At 39.3% G+C, this 15,527-nt stretch overlaps 1 protein-coding gene across 1 annotated transcript; it reads right to left on the minus strand.

The window, feature by feature from the left end:
- Nucleotides 1–11,919: 11,919 nt before the first annotated feature.
- LOC125224764 lies at nucleotides 11,920–15,384 on the minus strand. The gene is made up of 2 exons (XM_048128215.1): nucleotides 13,444–15,384; nucleotides 11,920–12,196 (listed from the first exon to the last, which is right to left on the minus strand). The coding sequence occupies exon 1, from the start codon at nucleotides 15,377–15,379 to the stop codon at nucleotides 13,529–13,531; it is 1,851 nt and encodes a 616-aa protein (XP_047984172.1). The 5' UTR covers nucleotides 15,380–15,384; the 3' UTR covers nucleotides 11,920–12,196; nucleotides 13,444–13,528.
- Between the last annotated feature and the right edge of the window lie 143 nt (nucleotides 15,385–15,527).

Consider the following 15,527-nt stretch of genomic DNA (forward strand, 5'->3'; position numbering starts at 1 on the left):
ACACATATCAAGCTAAGAATATGGGCTAAATTGTCAAAACTGAGGTTCAAAAGTTTTAAGCAAGTGTCGTGAGATGGCAGTCTACGCACTGTGATTACACACACACACATTTTACTTTGACAGTAACTCTCTATAATACTCAATCCTCTTTGTATCCTCTTTGTTCGTAAGGCACAACACGATAGTGTTGCCACTTTACAATTTTTTTTTTTGTAGGACTATTAGTTTAGTTTTAAAATTAATAATGACGTATTATATAAGTATGACGAGAAAATTATATCAGGGCAGCGATTTATACATTTTTGGATATGACCCGAAATTATCATAAAAAATATTGATTGGCTAGTGATCACATTATTATAAATCGTTATATTCAATACGATAATTTCTTTGAGTTGAACCATCTTACTGCTCTTTATAATAATTAAGTTTTCTGTACAATAATACTTGTTAAAACTTATGTAACTCCATGGTAACCTCGTGCTCTTATTAAAAGGTTATCTCAACTTTATGAATGTTGAAATCACGAAACCAAACATAGGTAAGTAATAAATATAGGTACATACATATATTATGAAACAATGGTGCATATGCCTTTCTATAATATAACGTATGTAATAATTATGAGGATGTTGTTTAGAGACTTTAAATTCTGCTTTGTGAATTTATTGAAACACATTTTATTAAGTGACTATTAGAAAACGTGATAATATACTTAAGCTTTATGTGGCTTACATTTTGGTATTCATGAATCAATTATATAATTAAATCATATAAATTACTCCTATTGACAAAAGTATCAGATGACAAAGTTAAAATATTTGACTGTATGCTGTCACGTTCATTAGTTTATAGAAAAACGGGCTAGAATAGGCGATACATAAACATAAGTATATAAAATGTATAATTATTATATTACAAGAGTAAAATAGTGGTTTAGTTTCTTTGCACCTTAATTTTATTTCAGTCGTTTAACAGAGTTTCTAAATTTCTGAACGCAATGGTATCAAATCGTTTCAATCTCAGAATGCCTAACATTTTCCTCGAAATAACATATTCCCAAAATACCCGATCTTCATATTGACTTGGTGCCATAATACCAGAGTCTCAAAAGACCAAAATTATTGTCGTTTGATTAACATTAAAATAAAGACACGGATATTTTAACAAGGAAACAATTTGATATTTAAGAATTTGGGGATCGAGTTGTTTTGATATTTAGGACAAATTTAATAAAGACAATGACATTATGATATTTAGGTGCAAGGAAATCAAAGCAAAATATTAATAAAATGCATTTCTGTTATTTTAAATGTTTATATAAAAGAAAATAAAGAGGTTATTTTTAAATTGGCCTTTCAATTGTACTTTTCCATGATTATTATCGCCAGCCTACGTGTACAACACCAATATTATACTACATTATTCACAGAGAACCTCCTATAGAGTGGCAGTCTTGTATATTTGGTTCGCGATATGAGTCACCAGTGTTTGGGGTGCGAGGAGCGGGCGGGGAATGTGTTAAGCGCGCTGTGATTGGCCGTTTCAAGGACGGCGGGCAGTCGCGCCAGATGAAAAGGGACAGAAGTATGACTGTCCCTCTACTGACGCGTAAGTGGCCAATGTAAGTTGACCTATGCCGGCTCTGAATAAATTATAAATATGACTTATTTGTGGAATGTAATGCCGTCTGTTTTTAAATTTGAGCTTCTTGTTACCTTTCCACACCATTTCACACTACAGGTGGACATCTTTAAGGCATCAAAATACCCTTTTCCAATTTTTTTGTGCGAAAAACGCGCTGCTGTCGGGTCTGTTACTTGGTCGATACTGATCGGGCACGGCAAGCGCCCGCGCTTATATCAGTGCAAATACTAGGAAGGCTGGCGACCGCGAGTCGTCTTGTAATAGATGTCTATAGGGGTTGGTCTGTGACATTATTATAATAGGTGTCAGCTTGTGTCACATAAGTAGTATGAAGATATGGGAGAGTGGTAGCGAGACGAATAAGAGAAGAGAGTGAGGTAACACAGAACCAATTTGGGTTTATGCCGGGCCGGGGAACCACGGACTCCATATTTGCACTTCGCCAACTATGCGAAAAATACAGAAAAGCCAAAAAGAACTTGCACATGGTGTTCGTGGATCTGGAAAAGGCATACGATAGAGTTCCGCGTAAGGTTCTGTGGTGGTGTATGAGAGATAAGGGAGTGCCAGAGAAGTATGTGTGGCTTGTTCAGGCGATGTATGATAGAACTAGTACTCACGTCAGGTCTGAAGCTGGAGTCAGCGACAAGTTCAATGTGGCGGTAGGTCTACACCAGGGGTCGGCTTTAAGTCCGTATTTATTCCTCCTGGTTATGGATGCTCTGACATCGGACATACAAGAGGAAGTACCCTGGTGTATGCTGTTTGCCGATGACATTGTTCTTGTTGGGGAAAATGCACTTGAGGTCCAGAGCAGACTGGGAAAATGCAAGAAAGACTGGAAAGTGTGGGACTGAAAATCAGCAGAACCAAAACTGAACAGATGTTCTGCGATTTCGGTGGTCTATCCAGTTTTTCCCCTATTGCCTTAGATGGTGTATACCTACCAGTCTGCTCCGACTTCCGGTACCTTGGGTCATTATTCCAAAATGACGGAAGCATCGACCGCGACGTGAAAAATAGAATAAATGCGGGATGCTCGGGATGGATGAAATGGCGACAGGTCTCAGGGGGCTACCTAATGATTCTCCGACAATTTTTTAGCCGATTATTGATTCGCCGACAACGATTCGCCGAATGCCATTTAGCCGAATAATCAAACTATCGCTGTCACTTTTGGTCGAATAACGTTACGTAGAATCTTGGTTCGCATACAGTTCAGTTCGCTTCTGTGCAAATTATCCGAACTATTATTGGACATTTTTCATTTAGCAAAGTAATATGTTCGTTTAGGCCACGTTTAGTCGAATAACGTTTCACATTTTATACATTGTTAAAATATTTTCGGACGAATAAATTGTCGCTGATGTAAAAAAAATACGCACTTAATAGACACTTTTTTTCTTACGTACATACATACATATAATCACGCCTGTAGCCCATAAAGGGGTAGCTAGAGCACATTAACTACTAAGTTTCAGTGCCAATCTTGGCAAGAAGTAGTTGAAAGAAGTCCAGATAAGTAAATGAAATAAATGTGAATTAATCTTATAAACGATCTAACAACTAGATTTTTGAATTCGCAGAACACTTTGTACGCAAATTCCAGGCTCCAGTCAACTCACTAAAAAAAAAAAACAAATGATCACTCGACCTATTGTGTTTCGACCAATTTTGTGTCGGCCAATTTTTACAATCACTAAATGATTATTCGTCGAAAAGTAAATCGGCGTATCAAATTTCTGCCTACCGACTCCGTTTACGAACGAATATTATGCGAAATGAGAATCTTCCAATCGTTATTCGGCCAAAACAGACGTCGGCGAATCGTTGTCGGCGTAACGAAAATCGGCGTATTTTATTTCGGAATATCAATCGGGCACCGTCTCAGGGACAACATGCGATCGACGGATGCCCCTTCTATAAGACGATTGTGAGGCTTGTATTGTATGGATCTGAATGCTGGGCGACAAAGGTGGAGGATGAAAGGAGAGTGCACGTAGCGAAAATGAGAATGTTGAGATGGATGTGTGGAGTGACCAGAATGGATCGGATCAGGAATGAGTATATTAGGGGAAGTTTGAAAGTTGCGCCTATAACGGAAAAGATGAGGAGTGGCAGGTTGGCGTAGTACGGTCATGTAATGAGGAGGGATGAGTGTCATATAGGCAAAAGAATGTTGGAGATGAATGTTGATGGATGGAGAGGGAGGGGTAAACCCAAACAACGATGGATGGATTGTGTGATTTGTGTGAAAGAGGACATAAGAAAGAAAGATGTGAGTGTTGAGATGACGAAAGATAGGGGAGAATGGAAGAGGAAGACATGTTGTACCGACCCCACATAACGTGGGATAAGGGTAGGAGGAAGAAGAAAATATTATAATAGGTGTAATAGGTACATTGAACTACTATGTACTACGTACTAGAAATGACAACTCGAACATATTCTGTGCGCCGACCGGCAGCGGCGGCAGCGCGAGGCGCATGCGCGTGAAGCGAACCGTGTCATAGAGTAAGACTTGACCACCTAGACGCGACACTTTTAGTGTAGACCTTTGTTTTATACTTTGTGTGTGAAATACTAAGTAGTTTACTTTTAGCACTATTATACATTGTGTTATATTTAATTTCTACTCAGTGAAATAAAAATAAGTAATTGTTTTTTTCATAAATTTTAATTTCCTTTGAATAAAATTAGTTTTGTAAATTTCTGTCGCTCAGAATAATAATCGCGCCATTCACCTTGTTTTACCTCCCTTAAACACTGGTTTACTATTTTTCGTCAATAATGAGAATTATAATTCAGAAATAATTCAAAATCATGCTTATTGTATAATATTATCGACTAAAATTTGTATTAGAACCGTGTAATATTCAAAACTATAAATTGAAATAAATATTTTTATATTATATATTGAAAACAGAATATGATCACAATTATTATACCTTAATACCTACATGTCATGTCTGCGCGATTCATCTATGATTCCAGTTGTCAAAATGGCGGCCATAGCATCGCGTTTAAGGAGCCCGTCCCTTCATTATAATAATTACTTAAATTAAGTCAGATCAAATGAATAGGTACACCGTCACTGTAATAATTAAGTTCTTATATATAAATTTTAAAACATGTCCCATGTTGATGAGGCAACATAAGTCTTGAGTTCGTGGCGCAAAAGTACGTCCATTATGGAAAGTAAAAAAATAAATGTATGTTATGTTACTTGAGGAAAATACGTCCATTATGGAAAGTAAAAATAAATGCCTCTCCATAACGTCCATGGCTCTCATTGCTATAGCCTGTCAACCAAATTTTGGCAGTAGCAATGTACATCAAACTAAAGTATGGTATCCCTATGAAAGGAACAAAAACCAGCAATGTACGTCGAACAGCCACAGATATATTTTTTTCAAGGGGCTCGCTCCTTAGATAATGTATTAAAAACCGGCCAAGTGCGAGTCGGACTCGCCCACCGAGGGTTCCGTACCTACAAAACTTTTACGTTACCTACTCACATAATTCTAAAGACTGGGCTAGGCTAGAAGTATAGGTTCTCTAATGAGCATAAATAGCATAATTGTGTTTAGCGCCACCTCTCGACGAATTCGCGAACTAATTAGCACAGCTTGCGTGAGGTCTTTTATAATGTTAACCAAATTCAACATTTTTTATTTTATTTTAAAGTAGGTGTTTTATGTAAAATTTCGTAGCTATAAATTTTAACACCCTTATTCATACACTGAAGTATCCAGCCGATAAAGTTCGTTTGTCCCTTTCTATCACACCAATACGTCGGAAAGGGACAAACGAAATTTATCGGCTTGATAACTTTAGTGTACGTTTATGAATAACTGGGTAAGTATAAGTATGGTAAACATCAGAAAGGGTGAGTAAAACAATCTGAAAGGTTCTAAGTTTTATCTACTTAAAGGTTTTTTTAATCTAATCCAAATTTGGTTATGGTAGCTGAAAAAGTATACAGAATTGTATAACGCAAGTTTCTAGCGGGAAATTACTAAATAAATATTATTTAAATTTTAACTTCTGATTAGCAGAAACGTCTGCGCTGGAGTATCGATTCAGAGGCCGTGAGTTCAAGTCTCACCCAAGGCAGACATTTTCCACTTTTAAATTTAAAAATATTATTTACTAAATACATTATCTATTGTTGTATTTTGCCTTGGACCTTGTAGTACCTATAGGTACTCTTGTATATGCGAACTAAAGCCAAGCGATAAAAGGTAGCTGAATAATGTCAGATTGTACGACAACGAGAGACTTTTGACGACTGCGCGAATGAGTCGCGCTTTCTTACGTCAGAAATTGCTTGACAAATATATCGGGTGCACGTGCCCGGTAATTAATGGACGACCTTTTAACCACCAAGAGGGCACCTTACAGAAAATCGACATTAAGGTTTAGTAAAAGTCGCCTGGTTTTCGAGATTTTCACACTTTTTAAAATTTTAGGTAGTAGGTATTAAAATTTTAAAAATTGTGAAAATCTCGAAAACCAGGCGACTTTTACTAAACCTTAAAGTCGATTTTCTGGACCAATATAAGGTGCCACTCTTGGCAAATAAAGGGTTAAAAGAAAACGAAACTATGGCATTGCAGTGACAGGTTGCCAGCCTCTCGCCTACACCACAATTTAACCCATATCCCATAGATTTTCTGGACCAGTATAAGGTGCCATCTTGGTGGTTAAAAGGTTGTCCATTAATTACCGGGCACCCTGTATAATATCAAATCGTACGAGAGCAGCGAACGTGTGCAGGCAGCGAAGGGAGCCGAGCGCGCGAATGATGAGTTCGCGCGGCGAATCCCGCGTGACATCGTCCATCGACACCCCTCCTCCCTCCCTCCCCGCCCGCAGCGGCGCGCGGTGTCTCCGCCCGCCTGTGTATCGTCCTTCAATTTCTTTACATATCGAAACTTATTACTGAAGAAGAAGGTTCAAAATTGAATGAATACAGGTGTATAGATATTTATGTAGCTGACCGTACGATAAAAAGTATAATTCATACACTTAATTGTAATAAAAATGTAATGTATACGGATTAATTAATTTAATATAGATAGGTAATTATTGATATATGGCAAAACGAAGGAAATTGTTTACACCTCCGCAAATAAGTATCTAATGATAATTTTTAATTTACCATGTTACTTCACGTACCTAGGTACTTATTTTAAAAACCCTAAAAATGTCTATTGAGTTTCTGCCACAGACCACCATGTGGTTTCTGCATATTCTGCGCTGTGCATAGAATTTGCAGAGACATTGCAGAGAGCGCACGCAGACACCGGCGCGGCGCCAGTGGACGCGTCTGTGTGCGTGAGCTACGAGGGCTGGCTGATAAGTCACCGAAGTAAGTAATAAAAAAAAAATATAATTAAAAAAGTTGTAATGTCATTCTAATCTTTAGGCTTTTACGTAAATAACAATATTTTCTGGACCTCATCAATTCTATTTTTACTCACGGCGTAATCCCTCGACTCTGGAAGCAACAGCTAATAATTCCCATCCTTAAACCAAACAAAGACCCTCTCGACCCTTGTTCTTATCGCCCTATCGCCTTGTCTTCTGTACTTCTTAAAATCTTGGAACATTTGATTAAAAACAGACTTGAGTGGTTTGTCGAGTCTAATAACCTTCTTTCCTCCTCACAATTTGGCTTCAGAAAGGGTAGAAGTACAATGGATAGTCTTGGAATATTTACTACCGACATTCGTATTGCGTTTAGCCAAAACAAATCTGTGGTTGCTGCGTTTCTGGATCTCAAAGCCGCTTATGACAATGTACAACTTCCTATCCTTCGTGAGAAGCTGGTTAAATTTAATGTTCCCCCCAGATTGAGAGATCTTGTTATTATGATTCTCTCAGATCGGTTCATCTCCTTCAGAGGAAACGATCCTTCTATTGCCCCTTCAAGATCCATATGGAAAGGACTACCTCAAGGGTCAGTCCTTAGCCCATTGCTGTTCAACATCTATTCGGCTGACCTTCATTCCGCCTGCAATCAAGCAAACGTCCTCCAATATGCTGATGATATTTTATTATACTCTCTCAATAAGTCGATCCCTTCTGCTACTGAACTTCTCTCTCGCTCCCTAGAATCCCTTAATAAATGGATAGAACTCCACGGTTTCGAACTTTCTCCTTCCAAAAGTAATATTGTTATTTTTTCCAGAAAACTGTCCGTCCCTGCTATACAAGTTTCCCTTAAACATCAGAGCATTCCTGTTAAACCCCATATTAAATTCCTTGGCTTGGTGCTTGATTCCAGACTCACAGGACAAGCTCATTGTGACTATATTGCCACAAAATGTGAGCGTAACATCAACGCTCTAAGATGTCTTGCCGGCGTTTGGTGGGGTGCCCATCCTTTTGCATTAAAGTTGTTATACAATGCCATAATCAGAAGCCTATTAGACTATGGTACATTTCTCCTGGAACCTGCTAATGAGTCTTCTCTGCAAACTCTCAACCGCATACAGGCAAAAGCTCTTCGTATAATCACAGGTGCGATGAAGTCTAGTTCCACCATTGCCCTCCAAGTGGAATGTGTTGATCCTCCTCTTGACTTACGCCGCCAATTCCTCTCGGATCGTTTTCTCTTCCGCACCTTCCAATTTTCAATGCATCCCATTTACCCGAAAATAATTCTTCTTAATGATCTTTACAATCACTCGAAATTTTGGGCCAATAAAAACCCTCCTTGCTTAGTTACAAGTTTTAGAAGGTTTAAGTCCATTAAAGACCCTATGTTTCACTCTCCTAACCTTCCCATGTTTGATCACCCATATCCTGTGACCATATTGCAGCCTCGTGTTCTTTTGAACTTTGGTTCTTCCAAAGGAGACATTTGCGCAAGAAATCATTTTCAGTTTACCTTAGGAGAAAACTGGAAAGGATGGCACACTTTGTTTTCTGACGCTTCCAGATTGTCTCCTGCCGGCTGTGTCGGAGTCGGTACTTTCCATTCCCAATACGGAATTGTTCAGAAGGCGAAGTGTCCTCCGGAAAGTTCGGTTTTCTCCGGAGAATGCATGGGCATTCTGAAATGCCTAGAATACTGTCGTGTAGCTAATCTCAATCGTTCTCTTATTTTTTCAGATTCTAAAAGCGCCCTCCAATCACTTCTTTCGGATCCCTTTTCTTCTAAATTACACAGTCCCTTAATCTTCCTCATTAAACAGGAGATTGCTAACGCTTACTCTCGAAATTCGAAAATTGCGCTCGCTTGGATACCCAGCCATTCTGGTATTCCAGGAAATGAAATGGCTGATCAAACGGCTAAAGAGGCTGTCTCATGCGGGGACAAAACCCCTTTTAAAAACTGTGCCTTTGATCTTTTGGCTATCCCAAACAAAATTCTTCGCAGCTCTTGGAATGCTCGCTGGCACATTCGCAGCAGAACTCAGGCAAAATTCTTTGCATTGTTACAGCCCGACATTGGACAAAAACCTTGGTTCCATAAAATTCCCTTGAGCAAGAGGACTACCTCATCTATAATCCGGATGCGTCTGAACCACTGCCTCTCTCTAGTTCGATTGCATAAACTTCATCTCCGGGACTCATCCTTATGTGAGTGTGGCCTGGATGATGGAACTCTCAATCACATTTTTCTTAACTGCCCTCGTTTAAATCATGTCAATCTTTACTCTGGCCTTATTTTTCAAAAAATCCCCCTTCCGACTCATATGCCTTCACTTTTAATCCCTAACCCGCCCATATTTCGACTTCTTTCCAATTTCATAACACTTAATCACCTTAAATTATGACTGCTCATTAATATTTCGACTTTAATTTTCTTCAACTTATTTTCCAAAATCATTGACGTGATGCTGGCAAATGCCTTCGTGGCGATAGCCAAGGAAAAAAAAAAAAAAAAAAAAAAAAAAAAAAAAAAAAGGCAATATTAGGTTCTTATAATTGAATAATTATATATTCGAGAGACCTAAAGAAAAGCTGTATTGATTTTCATGAAAATGGAAAAATCCGAAGTGCGTGCGGTAATTAAGTATTATGTTTTGAAAGGTAAAACTGCAACACAAATAAAAACTAAACTGGACCGCGTTTTGGGCTCTTCTTCGCCATCTTTAAGCACAGTTCACACTTGGGTTACCGACTTCAGACGTGGTCGGCAGAGCTGTACAGATGCTCCCCGCAGCGGACGGCCTAATAGAGGTAACGACATCGGAAATTATCAACAAGGTAAAAAAAATTGTACTAGATGATCGTCGTGTGAAATTGGTGGAAATAGCAGAGATGGTAAACATTTCAAAGGAACGTGTTTTTAACATTTTGCATCAACATTTGGAAATGAACAAGCTTTGTGCACGTTGGGTGCCGCGTCTATTGACAGACGAGCAAAAACAAACCCGCAAGGATGTTTCGGACAGTACAGGCATAATCCTAAGGAGTTTTTACGTCGATACATAACGGTTGACGAGACGTGGATCCACCACTACACGCCAGAAACAAAAGAGCAGTCTAGGCAGTGGACCAATCGGGGTGAAACTGCCCCTAAGAAAGCTAAAACGGTTTTGTCCGCCGGTAAAGTAATGGCTACCGTATTTTGGGATTGCAAAGGAGTAGTTTTTGTGGATTATCTTCAAAAGGGAAAAACAATAAACGCCCAATATTATGCCGATCTGCTACAAAGCCTCCACAACGCAATTCAAGAAAAAGGGCCTCACTTAAAAAAGAAAAAAAATTTACTCCATCAGGATAACGCCCCTGTTCACACAGCCAAAGTTGCAATGGCTAAAATCGAGGAGTTGCACATCGAATTGTTACCCCATCCCCCGTATTCACCAGACTTGGCCCCTTGCGACTTCCATCTGTTCCCGAACCTCAAAAAGTGGCTAGGCGGACAAAAATTTTCTTCGAATACTGAAGTCATAGTTGCTGTTAATAGGTATTTTGAGGGACTTGAAGAGTCATTTTTTAAAAATGGGATAATGGCCTTGGAGAGACGTTGGACTAAGTGCGTAGACTTAGAAGGGACCTACGTTGAAAAATAAAATATCACATTTAGATATATTGTCTTATTTCTGTGCCGTTTCGGATACTTATCAACCGACCCTCGTAGGTATGCATACAACTACAACAACTACTGTAGGCACCGCCCCCCTCAGTAGATCGATGCGATAACATCAATTTAAAAACTTCCCGGGCCTCGTGGCGCCCACCATACAAAATTTTTCTTGGGGAATTTTGATTCTTATTGTACTTGAGATTGAATTCAATTTCAGTTATTCGAAAAATTGTATAAACAAAAGAAATTATATTTTATTTGTTTATGAGAGTTAAAATTCCATTGAAACCATTATGTACTTTAGAAAGTACATTCGGCGCCACGAGGCTAGATACACTGTCACCTACAAATTCGACACTCAAAAGTGTCCGATCGCTTAGTTGCAAATGTGTGCGTCTAGTTGACAAACGAAAACTTCGCAATGTAGTAAAAACTACTTTCATTTTTTTACAAAAACAACGTTATTTCTTAGTAATTAAAGTTCAATTTCAAATGCAAGTAATTGGCGGTTATGACATTAATAAATGTGATCATCGCGCAAGCCATAAAATTTTATTACCGCAGGTGGCAAGTGTGCATATTTTTAAACAAATCTACCTCTTATTGCAACCAACATAAGTTTAATTCAGTTCGCGCTGCTGCGCGGTAGTTTAGAACGATGCGATAGTCCATCGATAATCAGATAATCACCTAAGTGACCGGCCACACCAGAGCGTCGCGTGTCTCGGGGCGCGCAACGGACGTCCGCGCCACGCCGCCTCAGTGTAATTCAAAAAACGTCTCCTCAGTAGGTATATTTTGTATAGGAAGGACGTAAGACGCGCCCCAGGTGGCGTGGCGCGGCGCGCCTTACGTCCTTCCTATACAAAATGTACCGAGGAGACGCTTTTTGAATTACACTCAGGTGGCGTGGCGCCGACGTCCGTTGCGCGCCCCGAGACACGCGACGCTCTGATGTGGCCGGTGCCTAAAAACGCGACGAACGCCGTCCACTGCCGCGATCTATGTAGATAATGAATATGACACTGAATTGTGCAAACTATTGGACATAAACCGTGGACGTGGCCTTGAGCGTTCGGATGAATCGGATGATGTCCTACCGCAATCTGAGGCGCTGAATGTTTTAAGACTGTGCACACTTACGCCGTGTCTTGCGTGGGCGACGGTCGCGCGACCGTCGCCTTCACGTCTAATCGCATCGTCTGTATCGACTCTGATACAAAACGTTTCTTGCCTGAGCTCTCATTTGCTTGTGAATTTGGGAGAACAATTTCAGTCCTAGATAATGAGGTACAATTCTACCTTTGACCTGACATGTACATCATTTTAGTAATATAACAAATCATCATCATCTGCTTCGCTAACATTGTTGAGATAAGAGGTTGGTTACACTGAGAAGGAAATGATTCATACCTTGAGCTGAAGATATGACCTCGGTGGCTCTCTCGCCCATAAGCTCTCAGCACAGCTGATAGCTTCCACCGGATTATATGCCACCACCTGTATAGAAAATAGTTTTATGACCATGGGTCACTAAGGTACACAACCTATGTATTTATAACATGAACAATTGTTATTATAGTAATACCAAGAATATATTGAAGTATTATGATTGTTATTGTTTTACTATCTCAATCAATTGGGAAACTATCCTGAGGACTTGGTCCTTATTATTCCTTATCTATATGAGAATTATGATATATGTGAATGTATTTATGTTGTAGAATTATATTAGCATAGTTACTGGCTCATAGCATGAACCGATCTGGGTTTAAAATAATAATAATAATATGACTTGTAAACATGGTATGATATATCCATATATTGGATTTATTAAGATTGGTTATAACGCATAATATGATCATATTTGTATGTCAACACATAAGTAATTGCACAGGTTGCAACACAACGTTACGCGTTCGTTCAATATCCGTAAGAAGGCTACACAGCCTCATACTCTAAGGGTAATCCCTCTATTTCGTCACTGACCATGGTCAAGGCAACTCAGCCTCTATATCAAGGATCAAATCCTCTTTCGCTTCGGCCGTAGCCAGGCAAACATAGCCTCTATATAAAAGGATAAATCCTCTTTCACTTCGGCCGTAGCCAGGCAAACATAGCCTCTATATAAAAGGATAAATCCTCTTTCACTTCGGCCGTAGCCAGGCAAACATAGCCTCTATATAAAAGGACAAATCCTCTTTCACTTCGGCCGTAGCCAGGCAAACATAGCCTCTATATAAAAGGATAAATCCTCTTTCACTTCGGCCGTAGCCAGGCAAACATAGCCTCTATATAAAAGGACAATCCTCTTTCTTATTATAGGCCGCAGCCTCTCGACAAAGTACGCAAGCGAGACAAACAGGTTATAGGCAAACGATATTTTCCTCTCTCGCCAAACTCATGCACATCATCTTCACATCAAGTCAACTTTTAAGGCATATTAATTATAGTGATTATTAAGCGCATTAGTCTCAAATAAAGATAAGCATCTCAAACTCAAACAAGACAGATCTCTCGTTCTAAATGGAGATCATGATGAAGAAAATAAATATGTGAGTGGGACAACCATGTCCTCTTTTATTTCTTTTATACTCAAACTATACTTAGCTTTTGGAGAGCCGAAGGGAAGATGCATGTGGCTTTCACGAGGCACTTTATTTATAACTTTTATATCGCACGTTCCCAAACTAACTTTGACACACAAAGATGGCGCAATCAAAAAGGAAAAGGAAACGTTAGCTTACCATAGACTAATTTGAAGCTGTCATATGTGTTGCCTGTTGAAATATGTACACATCGCGGGAGTCCGCGACACACCCGCCGAGCGAGCTATAACGATGCAGTAAGTGTGGTCATCAGATGGCGGGTCCACTCTCGGATTTTTTCCCTAGCTTGGACCGCCGCAGCCCTCATTTGCCTTTCATTGTCAGACTGGTTTACTTCTGACTCATAGTTTTCATCAGCCATATCAGCTTCTAAGTTTATATTATCACATTTATGCTCTATGTTTGACTCTATCATATCTTTGTCTGTATTTGGAACGTTGAGGTTCTCCTCTGTCATCTCATTGCTATGTGCCGTGTCCACGTCCATGCTGTCAACTGTGTCAAGCTCCATTTCTAGTTGTACATCGGGATAAAACTCTCTTTGTATCACTGAAGAATCTGTACTTTCTTCTAATTTCATTTCTTTTATCCTTGTTGTAGGTTCTTCCTCTAATTGATGATTAGACAAATTGTTAGGTGTTGGAACGTCTTCTACTTCCAAAGGGTATAAGTGTAATAAGGATCTCGTAAATGTACCATTGTCGATCTTCACTCGAGCGACTCTACATAATCCATCAGCTCCTTTAATTAATTCAACGATCTTCCCTACTTTCCAGTTCTCTCTGTTCTTAGTATCACCTTTCATTTGTACAATGTCCCCAACACATGGTTCATTGTGAGTTTTAACTCTGGGTTGTTTGGTTGAATTTTTGTAACGTTCTCTTAAGCTAAGCAGATACTGATTCATGAACATGTCCTTGTATTCTCTCATGATAGTCTCACCACGTCTCCAACCTTCTATGAGTTGTTGTTTGGTTGTAGTGGCGTTAACGGGTGTTTCCTTCATTGACATCTGTAGTCCTAGACATTTTCCCGGTGTCAAGAAGTCTGCTGGTTTCAATACATGTTCCAAACCAGTACCTACGTAGGTTAATGGTCTTGTGTTGACGACACTTTCCACTTCTTTAAGAACGGTTAGTAGTTGGGTATCGTTCAATAGATGTTTCTGTAGTGTTCGTTTAAGACAGTGCTTGGTAACACCCACTAATCTTTCGTATACGCCCCCATGCCATGGGGCCAGCTGAGGGATGAATTTCCATTGTATATTTTCCTCTGTTAAACTTTTAGTTGTCATTAGTTCAGATAGTAGTTTGAATTGAAGTGCGTTGTCTGTTACAATCAGAGTAGGAACACCTCTGGTAGCCATGAATCTTCTAAATGCTAGTAAACATTCTTCTGCTGTCATGTCTTTTACTAGCTCCAAATGTATAGCACGAACGACTAAGCAAGTGAATAAGCAAATCCATCGTTTTTGTTGAGTTTCTTCTTTAACATACATTGGTCCAAAGTAATCTACACCTACATATGTATATGCTGTCTCATACTTTACTCTTTCAGGTGGTAAAGCAGGAGTTTCTGGTAAGGAGTAGGGTCCTCCGCCATGTTTCACACATTGCTGGCATTTACGGATATATTTTTGTACTTGTGCTCTTCCTTGTGGAATCCAAAAGCGTTGTCTGATTATATCAAGGGTGTGAGGTATACCAACATGATAGTTGTTCTCATGTGCTTTCCTTATAACATTTGTAGTGTAATCGCAATCTTTGGGCAGAAGAATTGGGTGCTTTGCATCATACGATAAATCGGAGTGTGTCAGACGACCGTCGCATCGAAGGATTCCGTCCACATCTTTAAATAATCCTAGGTTACGGGTAAGACTGGTCTCCTTGTTATCGACTTCATCTGGATAATATTGTTTCTGTATACTTCTTATTTCTTGTGTTTCTGAGTTTACTCTGTTATCTGTATTGTTTGTCTGTGTTGTTGTACGAATATCTTTGATTTTTGATTGATGCTTCTGATGTTTGTTCAAGTGACTATTCTTTTTAAACTGATTTTCTTTATCTAGGTTCATTTCATTTTCATGTACGGTTTCATTCGACAGACCCTCCCCCTCGGGAAAGAGGTTTCGTGTGGGTTAGCACAATCAGTTGGTCTGATACGAAAATCTTTCTTGAGACAATCTGAGCCGCTGAGTTAACGTCGGACTTCTTCTGTCGAAT

The sequence above is a fragment of the Leguminivora glycinivorella genome, chromosome 3 (genome assembly GCF_023078275.1).
Source record: "Leguminivora glycinivorella isolate SPB_JAAS2020 chromosome 3, LegGlyc_1.1, whole genome shotgun sequence".
NCBI classification, from domain to species: Eukaryota; Metazoa; Arthropoda; class Insecta; order Lepidoptera; family Tortricidae; genus Leguminivora; species Leguminivora glycinivorella.

What these genes read in the sequence shown, in the direction of transcription:
- LOC125224764 (XM_048128215.1), bottom strand. Translation starts at nt 15,379, where the DNA reads ATGAACCTAGATAAAGAAAATCAGTTTAAAAAGAATAGTCACTTGAAC.